The 14,283-nt window shown below is 48.9% G+C and overlaps 2 protein-coding genes across 7 annotated transcripts in view; both read right to left on the bottom strand.

Annotated features, from left to right (window-relative positions):
• The window catches only part of ZNF185 (zinc finger protein 185 with LIM domain), a 94,857-nt gene extending 86,676 nt beyond the window's left edge, over window positions 1-8,181 (bottom strand). The window contains exon 1 of the mRNA XM_027053433.2: window positions 7,426-8,181. The gene's annotated coding sequence lies outside the window, so the exon portion shown is untranslated. The remainder of the gene's footprint in view (window positions 1-7,425) is intronic.
• A 152-nt stretch (window positions 8,182-8,333) lies between these two features.
• NSDHL (NAD(P) dependent steroid dehydrogenase-like) overlaps window positions 8,334-14,283 on the bottom strand; it is a 29,750-nt gene continuing 23,800 nt past the window's right edge. For 5 of the 6 annotated variants that reach the window (XM_015068027.3, XM_015068030.3, XM_027053456.2 and 2 more), the window contains 4 exons: window positions 14,087-14,215; window positions 11,205-11,347; window positions 9,975-10,077; window positions 8,334-8,892 (listed from right to left, as the gene is read on the bottom strand). In XM_015068027.3, the coding sequence (XP_014923513.2) occupies window positions 8,560-8,892; window positions 9,975-10,077; window positions 11,205-11,347; window positions 14,087-14,215 (708 nt within the window). In that variant the 3' untranslated portion in view covers window positions 8,334-8,559. The remainder of the gene's footprint in view (window positions 8,893-9,974; window positions 10,078-11,204; window positions 11,348-14,086; window positions 14,216-14,283) is intronic. The other variant, XM_027053457.2, reaches the window with a different exon arrangement.

The raw sequence follows: 14,283 nt of genomic DNA, 5'->3' as shown, positions 1-14,283 counted from the left end.
TTTAAAAATTCCAGTAAGAGCATCTCAGTGATGTGGAACAGGGCAGGGGTGTGTAGATCAGACACAGACACACATAGTCACAGAACCATTTGTGTCATGTGTATTTTATTGGCCAAGAGTGCCCATAGCTGGTCATTTTCTAAAGCCTGTGGAGTGGAGGAGGGTAGAGGGCCCTCCCAGATCAGTGTTCTGTGGGACGGTTGCAAAATGCACAACATGTTACCACAAGACAGGCTCACAGCCCAGCAGTCACCAGACTGCCTGTGGCTAGATCTGGGCACAGAATGGAAATGATGTCACTAGAGCTTCACGTTATTTCATCCAATTAACTGAGATTTAATTACTATGTCCAAAGTGCTTTGAAGCTGAGGAGCACTGTTTATTCACAATTAAGGTGGAAGTGGTAAGCTCAGAGAGGCTGCACAAGGGGTGCTGGCATTAGAATGGGAAGATGGGCAAGGATTCTGCTTCTGTCTTGCTGTGAGGAGCCAGGGGACATTTGTGCAAGTGTCTGTAGGAGTGTCCTGGGGCTGCTGCAATCAAGTGCCACACATCGGTGGTGGCGGGGGGTGGGGGTGGGGAAACTAAGACAACAGACATTTATCCTTTCACAGTTCTGGAGGCCAGAAGTTTGAAATCAAGCTGTGGGCAGGGCCATGCTCCCTCCAGGGGGGAAGATCCTTCCTACCTCCTCCAGCCTCCAGCTTCTGGCATTACCCCAGGCATTCATTCCTTGGCTCAGGGCCACATCACTCCAATCTCTGCCTCTGTCCTCCACATAGCTGTCTTCCCTGTGTCCGTGTCTCTATTTCCTCTTCTCATAAAGGCCATCATATTGCATTAGGGCCCACCTGAATGACCCCATATTAATGTAAATGACAAAATTCATTTTGAGAACAGTGGCACACCTAGTCTTCAGTCCCACTTTTTCTAGAAGCTTTGGCTCTCTCAGTCACCCCTACGTTCCAGTGCTGAGGAAAGAGTGAGGGAGGGAAACTCTTAGGAATGAAGCACTCATTGGGCACTGGAGATCAGATGGGTCCTGTTATGGGTTGCATTATGCCCCCCCAAAAGATATGTTGATGTCCTAATTCCCAGTGCCTGTAAAATGTGACTGGATTTGAAAATGGGTCATTACTGTTTTCTCATTGTTGCAGGGTTCTCTCTGGCTCTGTGGAGCACTCCTGCTGGGGTGGAGAGAGGTAGGCCCCAGAGTGCCAATGCCTGTGCTGGCCTTGCAGGGATCACAGGGATCACAGGTAGGCCCTGCCTTGAAGTACTTAGTGCGGAGGGAGGCAGGTACATAAGCCAGGAGTCTTGGGCTAGAGTCATGGGTGGAAGAAGCCCCAGGCAGGCACAGTGGGAGCCTGGGAGAGAGTACAGCAGGAGCTTCACCTGGCCTGGCTGCCAGTCCAGTAGAGACTTGTAGGAGTCAGCCAGGCAAGGACAGCAGAAGGCATTCTGGGGAGAGGCCCCCATGTGCTGCCATTAGCAATGGCCTTCCTAGTCCAGTGGGAGTCCCTTTAAAGATCCAGATCAGACTGCCTGCAGAGTCCCTGGTTTAGAGTGGCCATAGATGTCAAAGGTTATCTTGGGCTCAACACTGAAGGCAGCTTTTTAGCATTCAGTGGCCTGGCCAGAACTGACTTTGATGAAGGGAGCAATCAGACAATTGACTGTGAATAGGACAAGGACGTCAGGACCCTTGGTTCTGCGGTACCTCGATGCAGCCTGTCCTGTACAGCCTACAGTGCTTTGGGGCCTCGCATCTAGGCCCAGTCTCTGCAGGCTTGCTCTCAGCACCACCTGGGCCCGTATTAGAGCCCTTTTGGCTGGCTATGGCTAGATGGTCTTCAGGTGGCCTTAGCTTAGCCTGTGCTTCACTTCCCTAAACACTAATCCCAGCCCCAAATATAGCACAAAGAGGCATGTCCAAATCCTAGTTCCTCTCCTGCCAGGACATGAGAACCAGTCCCAGGCCTTGAGGCAGTGCTGAGACCTAACACTTGCTCACCTGGGCCACTGGATTCTTAGGCCTTTCCAAACCCGCCCTGCAGATCCACCCACATTTCTCAGCACCTTCTAAACCTGCACCATCATATTAGTGACCTCTGTACAGGATTTGCAATCATCAGTCAGTGCCAAACTAGCCCAGTGAGTTATTTGAATAGTATTTGGCAGACAGGGCTGCAGGGATCCAGCAGTTTGTTTGAAGCCCATGGCCTGTCAGGAGGTTGGAGCATTGGCCCTTTACCCAGGGACCTACCTCTGTCACCTTGGTGAGGGGACGACTTTCCCTAGATTCATGGCTGCTGAGCCTGTTGGGACTTGTCTGTCCTTTGGCTCCCTTCCAGCTGGAGGCTGTACCTTACTGGCCACTGTGGTAGATTGAGTAATTGCCCCCCCAAAATGTCCACCCCTTGAGATGTATTGATGGAAGTGGAGATGGGAGCGATGCACTCTGAAGATGGATGAAGGGGCCACAAGCCACCGCTTACAGTGGTGTGTGCCTCTGGTCCCCCTTGCACTCTTTTCATCATATAAACACAAAGGCCACCATGTCACTCTTCAGTGGGCAATCAAGTCCAAGTTCCTTGACCCTTGCAACCTCACGTCCTACCATTTCCAGGCACAGACCACAGTGTTTCCCTTGGCCTGGAAGCTAGGCCATTCCTTCTCTTTTCTAGCTGGCCAAAGTGGGCTTGCCCTATATGTATGTATGTATGTATGTATGTATGTATTTATTTAGTGTAAAAATATTTGATGAATAAGAGGTCAATAATTTTTAATATTCCTAAATGGAGTATGTTTATAAAACAGGTTAAAATATATTCTATATCTTTCAGATTTACAGTGCTTTGTATTTTATTTTTTTAATTTATGTATTTTTTTAAATATAATTTGTCAAATTGGTTTCCATACAACCCCCAGTGTTCATCCCAACAAGTGCCCTCCTCCCTGCCCATCACCCACTTTCCCCTCTTCCCCACCCCCCATCTACCCTTAGTTTGTTCTCAATCCTTAAGAGTCTCTTATGATTTGCCTCCCTCCCTCTCTGTAACTTTTTCCCCCCTTCCCCTCCCCCATGGTTTTCTGTTAAGTTCCTCAAGATCCACATATGAGTGAAAACATATGGTATGTCTTTCTCTGCCTGGCTTAAAAGTAGCCATTCTAATTGGTGTGAGGTAGTATCTCATTATGGTTTTGATATGTGCATTTCTCTAACCATTAGAGATGTTGAGAGCATCTTTTCAAATACCTGTTGGCCTATTAGTCACTCTTAAGTGGAGGTTGGCAAACTTTCTGTAAGGGGGAAGACAGTAAATATTTTAGGCTTTGTGGGTTACAGATCTCTGTCATAACTGGTCTGCCGTTGTAGCATGGATGCACCCACAGACATGTCAGCAAATGGATGTGGCTGTATGCCAATAAAATTTTACTGACTAAACACAAACAGGATTCAACCCCAAGTTCAGTTTGTGGACCTTTGCTCTTAAGGGAAAGAGCACTTGGGATATTACTTTCTGTGGGAGTCTCTGAGGGTAAGTGCTCTATCTTGGTCACTTCTGCATCCCTTTGGACTTAGCAGGTGCTCAGTTAATATTTTCTGAATTGATGGTCCCCACCCCTCCCCACAGAGAACAAAGCCAGTGGTGTGTATGTCTACCAGTACCTACTAGAGAAGGTGTCTCCCAAGAGTTGCAGTACAGGGCAAGGGCTGAGAGGCTTTCACCCTCTTCCCTCTCTTTCTCCCCTACCCAGTTCATGCTAGAAAGTTTTCTGGGCTGAAGGATCTAATGTGAACAAACCTGGGGCTGAGTGGGTGAAAGAGCTGGCAAAGCGTAGGCTCTAATTTGGGTCCATTATCATTTGAAGTCTTCCACAATTGACAACTAGGCAGTGCTGGGGTAAAGAGGTGCATGCTGCTGATGGAAGGTTCTAGTGTTTCTCCACATGCCTCTTTTTGGTCTCCATTCCTCTTATTTGTGCCTTTTGAGCCCTTCATGTTGCAAAGCCTCAGATTAGAGCCTGTGCCCCTTCCTCCCCAGATGGGCACCTTTGCTGTGTAAACTGCCTGAATCTTGGTGGATAATGTGGGGTGCACTAACCTAGGGGATTCCGAGCTTGTGGTTTAGCCCTGGCTCTGCTAATTGCCTGAGTGCCCTACGCCATGGCTTCTTCTCTCTGGGGCTCCCCCAGCTGGTCAAAGTGGGTGTTAGTAGCTTTGTCCTCTAAATTCCCTTTCAGTCTGGTCCCAGGAGCAGCCACTGCACAGGACTTCAGAGGCAGAGAAACAAATCCAAAGTCCCTGGACCTTGAGGAGTGTAGCGGCTTGTAGGAGACCCAGGCAGCTGAGCCAGTGACTGATGGCAGTGCAGGCTGGCCTTTGTAGGAAGCCAGGAGAGAGAGACTGTAGGGCAAAAGCTGTGAGGAGTGAATGATGTTGGAAAGAAAGTTTGAAAGAACAGGCTGCTTGCCCAGCAGGACCAGATACCCTGAGGTGAGCTATGCAGAGCAGAATGGAGCTGAGGAGCCATGAGGAGCTTATAGGCTAGCTTGCTGGTGCTGGGTGGAGAGAGGGAAGGCAAGGGGAGTTGCAGAGAGGTATTTCAGTTCAGCAGAAGGGAGAACTTTCTACCAGCAAGGGCTGTTATCACACAGCAAGGCAAGGATATCCTAGTCAGTGGATACAAATGCACACCAGCACTTGAAGGGCTGTGGCCAGAGGCCTAACGCATTTCTGTCCCATCTGACAAGTCCACTTCTACCTTGCTTCCAGTCCTTCTCTATCTTGAAGTCATGGCCCTACAGGCAGAGCAGCTGGCCACAGCCACCTCTCGGTCCATGGACACTGCCAGATGGAGATGCTAATGAGGCCTGGGAGCTCCACTCTGGCCTCTTCCCTGTCAACTTGTCTCTCTTGGACCCTTCCTCAAAAGCAGGTTTCCCTACAGCTGCTGGCACCCATCCCACCAGCTTGGATTTTATATTGGGCCATAGTCATCTTTGAAAAGCTGACAGCTCCGTGCCCTCTGCTGACAAAAGACACATACTCACAGATGTCCCAAAGGTTGTAGCCAATTCATAGAATTCACAGACCTCCCAATTCCATGCATGAATGCCAGGCCTGGAACCCCTGCTCCAACCAGTCCCACTGGCTGTTTCCTTCTGTTGCTGCAGTTACTCTAGGATTTCAACCAGGCAGGTAATAACCCCCATTTCTTGAGCACCCACTTGGTGCTGTGGGGATGTTGGTTGGCTCTGCCCTCAAGGAGCTCCTAGCCTGGTAGGGGTGGGAGGAAGTACACCGAGGGAATACATTAAATAAAGCGAAGATTGAGAGCTACAGGCTGGGAGCCCCGAGCAAGTGGATGATTTCCAATTGGGAGAAAGAGGGTAGGCTTTTTGCAGGGAAGGGATCTGGCTCTTTTGGATTTGGGGACATAACAGGGAGAGGACAGGACAGGCAGCCAGGGCAATGTGAGCAAGGGGACGTCTGACAAGGCATGAGGAGTTTGGCTGGAGTGCAGTAGGTGTGAAGCCCAGTGGAAAAGGCTGGAAAAGCAGGCTGAGCACAGGTTGTGAAAAACTGGCTGCAGAATGTGTTCCAGAGAAAGTTGGGACCCACTGAAGTGTTTTTGACAGAGGAGGGACAAATCTAGGTCTCTTTTAGGAAGGATGATCTGGAGATACATAAAGTCTGGATCAGGGGAGGCAGACAGATCATCTTGGCTGTCCCAGTACACCCGATCCAGGTGCAGAGAGGGCCAGGTGCTGAACTAGGTCAGTATCAACAGGGAGGGAGGAGGGACTGAAATGAGAGACCTCCCCAATGAACATGCAGAACTGGGCATGGACTTTCAGCTGTCCTCAAGCTGGGAGAGAACTGCCTTCCCTCCAGCGTGATTTTACAGATGGATATGCCATGGGGGAGAGGCGCAGGCCTAGGTTGGTTCTCTAGGATGTTATTTTAGGGAGGTGTACTGCAAGGCTATCAGCCATCAGGAAAGGGACAGATTGGGGTGGCCCAGGGACTCGGGCTGGTTAGGAAGACAAGTTCAGTCTTGCAATAACTGAAGCAAGGTTCTAGCTGGACTTGGTGACCTGGTGGGAGTCTCCTTCAGTGGTGGGGAGCCATGCGTGGAGCCCGTAAGCAGAGTGGCAGGCTCACGGAGTCTCTGCTCAGTAAGTCTGAGGTGGGGCCCCATCATTTCTAACAAGCTCCCCATGGGGGTGCCAAGGCTAGCCTTCCCGGGCAGTTGGACTTTCTCCAAACGGATGGGGGTGGGGGTGGGGAGTGATGTAGGTCTGAGTCAGGAATACAGGGCAGAGCAAGGAGTCATAAAAGCCCTCTGCGGCAGGGAGGGTAGCTCCACTGCAATGTCAGCTCCAGGTTGTACCTGTTTCATTCACCACTGAAGCCCAGGCAGTGCCCAAAAAACGTGTACAATGAATGGGTGAACAAAACAAGTGAGCAGACCAGAGGTTCCCTGAGGCAGTAGATACAGACGGACAGGACGTACGAACTCTGGACAGTTCGGTGAGGGACACCTTTTGTAGGGGCAGCTGGTAGCATTTTCCCAAGAAAGCTGGGAGGACAAAGCTGTGGGCACTTTGGTCTGCCAGTCTCCCTCTTCTAGGCCTGAGAGTCTCCTCCTCACAGCTCTGAAAGCAGAGTCCATCAGTTCTATGCCGTGGCCTCCTCCTCCCTCCCACTCCGCCTAAGAAATCAGGCAGCAAACTGAGTCCTTTCCAGGTGCTCCCACTAAGGCTCCATTTCTATTTCCATGGCTACAGCATTGCTCAGACTTTTGTTACTTCCTATTTGATCTCCCAGGCCCCACACAGGGTGGTGATATAAGCTTCTTGATTTTTGCCCTCCACTGTGTAAACCCTGAACAGTTTCCCATGCATACAGGACAAAGTTTAAGGCCTCTTGGCTTGGCATCCTCAGCCCTACTTATCTCTTCAACCAAACCAACCTCCCACTGCTCCACGCCGCCCCCCCCCCCCCCGCCCCCAAGCCAGTCTGGTCACTTCTGTACTTCACTGAATCTGAGAAAGACAACACACTACTAATGAACTTATGACAAGTCATTGCTTATGAACCTGGCCTTTCAGCCTGAAATGCCACCTAGGGGTCTACACCTATGGACCCTTTATCCATCCTTTGAGGTCCAACTCAATGCTGTCGCCTCCTCGTTGGAAGCCTTTTTGATGGTCTTGCCTGGAAGCCATGTCTCCTTCCCCTGAAATTACACCACCTTGTCTCCCAGGCACCCCGGCTTGTGAACATATATCAAGCTCCTCTATTCTAAGTGCCTCCGGGGCAAAGACCCAGTCTTATTTCTGCTTGTGCTCCCCTGCCCCATCAGCTTTGTACAGTCTACCCCCAGGCGGGGGTGACGTTCCTATCACACATACCTCATGGCATGTACAAGACCTTCACTTTACTCCAGTCTCTCCTGCTGCCTCTCCACCCCTGGACAAAGGCAGAGAAGAAAGCAGAAATCTTTAACATTACATTTCAATGAGTCTGGGAAGAAAGCAGGTTCTGTAAGCAGAATATCACCAGAAAATAGAGAGCACTGAAACATATGTGTTTTGCCTTTTGGAAACTGGCTGAAGGGTTCTATGAACGTGAGCTGCAGAGAAACAGCCCTTTCTGCATCATCTCGTGGAGTTTCTGCCCAAACTCCAAGCAGATCCAGGAGGTACTTCTCTCTGACCTCTTCAGTGGCAGACTGTCAAGTGGCCCCACGTCCCATGTTAGAACAGGAACTACACAGCTGAAATGGCAGGCTGCTGGGGCACACTACCACCTTGCAACTAAAATGGACAATGGCGCTCTGCTGCTAAAGAGACATGTGTCCATGAAAGAACATTTTATGAAAAAACAATGCAGGCAGGCACACCAGCTACACCTGAGAGAGAACCTGGACGCATATATGGAGGTGACCAACAAGCGGTCTCTTCCCTCTGGAGATTGCTGGTGGTGGGGTGACAATTATTTAAAATTTTTAAAAGTTTTTGCTCTAACTTCTGTGTGTATTTGAAATGTACATTTGAAGTTTCACCATGTGTTTATAACTTCTGCTCTTCTTCTAGTATATCTGTATTATGTGGCTCCCCGAACAGTTTGTGGCTTCTCCTCTAGTATCAGTTCACATGGAAGAAAATGTACTTTCTCATCATCAATTAGCAAATGGGTTGTTTCTTCCCTATAGCTTCCTTGATTATGCACAAGCACACTGGAATGATAAGTAACCCAGGACTCAGGAGGGGTGGCAGAGAGGAAGAGGGAAAGAACGAGAACACCACACAGCAGAATGTGAAGCTGCCTGCTTTAAGAAATTCAAATCCAATCCTACAAAGGGAGAAATGTCTGCTGCTTTCTCCACCCTTGTGGTCGCAGAAGAGCTGGGTGTGGTCTCATCTAACTGGCAGGAGGAGACCTAAGCTCAGAGGAAACTCACTTGAAGGAGGTTAGTTTATTGATCCACAGGGGACAGTTAGTGGCTGGGGAATGCACTGAGAGGGCCCAGTATCCAGGGTGCCTCACTTGACCTTCCGCAGGTGGTGAAAGCCCTGTATAGTCCTTTCTATGGCATCATCCATGGTGACCAGGGGCCGGTAGCCCATGACCTGTTTGGCTCTCTCACAGCTGTAATAGTGGAATGTGCCAGCCAGTGCAACCCGCATTGGTGTGAAAGTGGGCTGGACACAGATGATAGGACTGATCACCATCACCAGGAGGGACAGCAGAAGAGCCAGGTAGTAGGCCACCCAGTACGGGATGTGATACTTGGGGGCCTCATAGTTGAGGCCTGTCAGGATACGAGACAGGAATGTCCAGAAAGGGATGGGCTCGTCATTGGTGATGTGAAATGCCTGGAGAGAGAACAAGAAGTTAGAAAATGCTCCCCAGCTGCAGAGGTGAGAAGACCACACTTGGAACTTGGGAGCTCAGCCACACGCTGCTGGCTCAGCCTGGGACCAGTATTTTAGGAAGCTAGTGGCTCTCCCTGCCTGCCCACCTAGTGTCTCCAATCTACCAACGTCAGACTGCGGCAGAGGGGCTTTTTTGGTTTGCAGCTATGGGCAGGTAGCCTTAAAGTCGAGAGGGAAGGTGAGGAGTTTTACCTATGGGCCAGGATTTTTAAGTAAAGCTTAGATTGAATTCAGGAAAGTATGTTTGTTAATTGCACTTAATTTAATAATAATGTTCTTCATGGTAAAACTCTTTATCTTCAGATGCAACAAACAGGTTATATTACATTTCTCAAATGTGATGTGTTTCATCTAAACCAAAAGCCATACACTTACCCTTGTCCTGCCACCCTAAGTGTTACAGCAGTGGGAAAACAGCAGAGGTCCAGGAGAAAAATGAGGCCCAAAGTGGGACTTCCAAAGGTAGTGGTGAGAAACAGGAAGATGGAGGCCCTATGAGTGGGAGGAGAGGGTGAGGAGGCCCTAATGTGCTCTCCCCTCTCTGCATGAGGGCTCACCTCCCCTGACATGTCCATCCTGCCCACCAGGTGCCAAATGCCAGGACATTTAGGTATATCCACCCCTCTGGAGCGGTGAGAGGCATGGGCATGGGTGGGCAATGGGGGAGAAATGGAGAAATTTCCAGAATAAGCAGGAGAAAAGATGAATAGGAAGCACCCCATCAAATGTACGTGGGACCCTGCTGGGAGCAGTCAAGTCCACTGTGTGTATCCAGGTCACGTAACATGGAGAACCAGGTCCTGAATGTTTACTCAGTTCCAGCTCACTGGCCCCAGATTTGGGCTGTTTGGAGCTGTGTGGCACTGCAATGTCACCCCACCACCTACCATAGGGGATCAACCTCGGACCAGATCGTCCAGGACACGGGAACATGAAGGCAATTTGCCAACAAATCCAATCATGGGGAGACACAATCCGAAGATAGGCAAACACACACGGGGCAGGAGGAGCAGGAGCCTTACCTTCCCACTGATGGCCGCATCTTGGGAGAGGTGCTCTGCAGCCAGGATGTGTCCATGCACCACATTCTCCACGAAGGTGAAGTCCACCAGGTTCTCCCCATTTCTGTGGGCATGCCAGGAATGGTTCCACAGTTAGAGATGTGCAAGGGCCAATGTTCCTGGGGCCCTCAGAGGTGGGATATGTAAGGGCCAAGCAATGAGTCTGAGAGCCCAGTGCCCAGCCTGCCCTATCCTGGCAAGGCCAACCCCGATATTATCTGCTCTGGGCTTCTATTTGGGTAGTGGCTCTTCAACTCCCCCTGGGACACTCTGGGCTAATGGCTTACTTTGGCCTCACACTTTTCTACCATCTCTTTCTAATCCCTCAAAGCAAGAAGACAGGGCAGCAAGGAAGCAAAGCAAGAGGCAGAGAAGCAAGGTGCCAGGACACACGAATAAGAGGAGGAAAGAAAGAAAAAGAAAGGAAGGAAGCCAAGGTGTACTGGGGAAACAGCCACACTCTGTCACCACCTGCAAGGGTCTTACCACCTGCACTTTCCTTGATGAGGAATGCGAACACCTCTACCTGCCTTCCTAGATGCAAGGAGAGCTGAAGGCCTGGCCCTTGACCTTGTGCCACTCTTTTCCCCCTTGAGCCTATTTCCTCAATTTCCCAAAAGGGACACAAATATTTTCCCAGGCTACCTGACAGTGTACTAGGTTGAACACTGTCCTCCCCAAATTCATGTCTCCCTGGAACTTTTGGATGTGACCTTATTTGGAATTAGACTCTCTGAAGGTGTAATCAAGTTAAGATGAGGACATATTGGGGTAGGATGGACTCTAAATCCAGTGGCTGGCATCCCTTTAAAAGGGAAATTGGGATAGAGACACACAGAAAAGATGCTCATGTGAATGTGGAGGCAGAGATTAGAGTGATTTGTCACAAGCTAAGTAACACCAAGGACTGCTGGCTACCACCAGAAGCTGGGAGAAAGGCCTGGAAGAGATTCTCCCTCAGTTTCCAGAAGGACCAACCCTGCCACTGCCTTGATTTCGGACTTATGGCCTCCAGAACTGGGAGAGAATTAATCTCTGTTGTTTTAAGGCCCTCAGTTTGTGGTCACTTGTGGCAGCCCCAGGAGACAAACAGAGAGGGTGGCAGAAAAGGCCACATTGGAAGAGAGCTACACAAACTTGACTGATACTTGTCAAGGGGTCATGAAGAAGACCAATTGTGGGCCAACTTACCCAATCACAAACTTCATCTTGCCTTTCTTGGCTGCCTCAATGAGGATGGGGACCAACTGGGGGTCCTTTGGGCCAAAAATGCCATGAGGGCGGATGGCTATGGTTAAAAAATTCCTCTCAGGATCATTGGCGTCCAGGACTGCCTGTAAAGAGCAGAAAGGGCAGGTCAGTAGCACGACTCACAGGAGACATGGAGGCTGGCCTCTGCTCTGGTATAATTTGAAGCTACTTCTCTATCCCATCCACCCATGCCACCCAAATTTGAAAACACAGGAGAGGTAGCTGGGTCAAAACCAGTATGATCAAGGTCACCTGACTGGCTCAGTCAATGGAACATGCGACTCAGGGTTGTGAATTAAAGCCCTATGTTGGGTGTGGAGCCTACTTAAACAACAACAACAACGACCACAGTATGATTAAAGAGAAAGGCCTACTAAATGTCCATCAACTGATGAATGGATAAAGAAATTGTGGTTTATATACACAATGGAGTACTACAGGGCAATGAGAAAGAACAAAATATGGCCCTTTGTAGCAACGTGGATGGAACTGGAGAGTGTGATGCTAAGTGAAATAAGCCATACAGAGAAAGACAGATACCATATGTTTTCACTCTTATGTGGATCCTGAGAAACTTGACAGAAACCCATGGGGGAGGGGAAGGAAAAAAAAAAAGAGGGTAGAGTGGGAGAGAGCCAAAACATGAGAGACTCTTAAAAACTGAGAACTGAGGGTTGATGGGGGGTGGGAGGGAGGGGAGGGTGGGTGATGGGTATTGGAGAGGGCACCTTTTGGGATGAGCACTGGGTGTTGTATGGAAACCATTTTGACAATAAATTTCATATATTGAAAAAAAAATAAAAATATAGTAGCAGATGGAAAAAAAAAAAAAGAGAAAGGCCTAAAATGCACACCTGCAGCCAGGGGAAGATGAGCCTTGGCTGCAGTTTGTGGAAAAAAATCTGAGGGTTCTAGTTAGCAAGTTAGCCTTTAGCCTCCTGCCTTAAGCTCCACGTGCTTGTTTCCACCAGTCACAGGCCGCTCTGGTCAGTTCTAAGAACGACCTCCTGGGAAGGGTCTCTGATGAACCCAAGTGGGCCAGGAAGAAGGGACTGAGAAGGTAATGGGTCTGGGAGAAACAGTGCAGTGACTGGGTAGCTAAAGAGATGATCCAACACAGGTAAAGCCTAGAGCAGTGCCTAGTACCTAGTAAGCACTCAAGAAGTGGCAGCCGTTATTTGTGTCATCCACTGTCAGAAAAGATATGTTTCGCGTGGCTTAGTGGACAAACTAGAACTTAAGGACTTGAAGTACAGAGAAACAGGTTTTGCTTCAAAAGTGACAAAACATCCCGAATGATTTGCTATGTTATTGGTAAAAATGTGGACCACGACAGCTCCTACCCGGATGGGAGGACCAAATGAGGTGACCCACGTCAACTGTTTCGGTATGTGCCTGATATGTGTACTTATTGTACCACCTCACCTAGGATTTCTACTCTATGGTGGCAAAATTCTTGCACATGTTTTCCTCCTGGTGAGTTTAAGCTGACTTTGAGTTCACTGAGTTTATCATCAGTTGAGAGGTCTGAAAATCAACAGCGAGATGTGTGCCAACAGGGGCTGACATGGGGCTCCAGGAAGGTCACTGTTGCAGGCATTTATAGGCTTTGCTTACTTCTAATTGAGCAGCCAAAAGTCAACGCAAGTGAGGCACTGATGGTCTGAGGCATGGCTGCCACTTACAGCTCCTGAGGGTAGACAGGGGGAGTCCCAGTGCCTTAGATGAGAGTGCTTCTTGGTTCAAGTCCTAGCAGGTGGGAGCTCTGTGAGGCTCTCCATGCTCCAAGGAGAGGGTGGCAGAAGCTGGAGACAGGATTGCAGCTTACAAAAAGCCAGGCTTCCACCCCCTAGATTGGGGATGCCCTTGTGTCTCCCTGCAGATGAGTTATTCAGGAACTTTTTGAGTTGGAGGAATACCAAACAGATGGGAGGCAGCTGGCTCTCAGACAGCACAGTGGGATGCATGCCAAGCCAGCACTAAGCTCTAGTTTGCTGGCTGTGAAATGCAACCTCAGTGGGTATGATATGCTGCAAACACCTGGGAGAGGTAAGGTCACAGCTTCCCCTGCTAAGGCAAGCTGTCTGTGCTCAATGAGCATCTATGGCCTTCAAGTTAAGTATGCCCTTAGGGTAATATTCTCTCTGGACATTAGTCCTGGAGCTAGCTGCTGTCAGGGTCCCTGTAGCCCTGGAGTCCAAAGGCTTACTGGCCCTGTTACTCAACTTGGACTGCTGCTAAAACCAGGCGCTCCTGGGCGAAGCTAGTTTGCCAAGTGGAAACCAGTGCCTTGCCACGTACTTTTCCTTAAAATAAAGCAAGATCCTTTCATTGTTTAAGAATAAGGGAAGGGGGTAAGAGTGCCACTAGGAAGGTGTGTTCAAATGAAAACACTTGTGTGTCAAGCCCAAGTTCTGTTTGCGTGCTTGGGATCATCATAAATTGCCTCTGATTTCTATGGCAACTGAGTAACCTTGCATAGCGTAGAGGTTGAGTGCATGGGGTTAGCCACCCACTAGTTGCAGAGCCTCAAGAAGAAAGTGAATCTCTGTGCATCAACTGTCCTCATCTGTAACCTGGTGATGATAATAATATCCACCTTATAGGGTCATTGTGAAGTTTAAATGAGAAAGTTCCTGTAAAACACTCACATTAAGCTATTGTTATTATTTTTTAAATCGAATTTCATCCACGAATTTTACTTCCCAAGTTAGGTATTCAGGCCTGAGAACACTAACTTCATAAATATTTTTCTTAAAAATCTAAACCTTACAGATGTTCATGGAACTCGCTTGTCACTCAACGAGTTCTCAGGTACGTACTCTCTCCTGTAAGATTTTTGTCTCCGTGTAATAGTCAATGGGTTTCATAGCATAAGGGAGGTCTTCGGTTCCATTCTTGATGTTGACACCCTCAAAGACGACACTAGCACTGCTGGTTAAAATGAGTTTCTGGCAGAGGAGAAAGGAAGGTTAAAAAAAATAAAAGTAAGAAATGATCATTATTTAAACAATCTGAT

This window comes from Acinonyx jubatus, chromosome X, assembly GCF_027475565.1.
Source record: "Acinonyx jubatus isolate Ajub_Pintada_27869175 chromosome X, VMU_Ajub_asm_v1.0, whole genome shotgun sequence".
NCBI classification, from domain to species: domain Eukaryota; kingdom Metazoa; phylum Chordata; class Mammalia; order Carnivora; family Felidae; genus Acinonyx; species Acinonyx jubatus.
The sequence above is the reverse complement of the archived record's forward strand: the minus strand, read 5'-3'. Positions and strand labels throughout refer to the sequence as shown.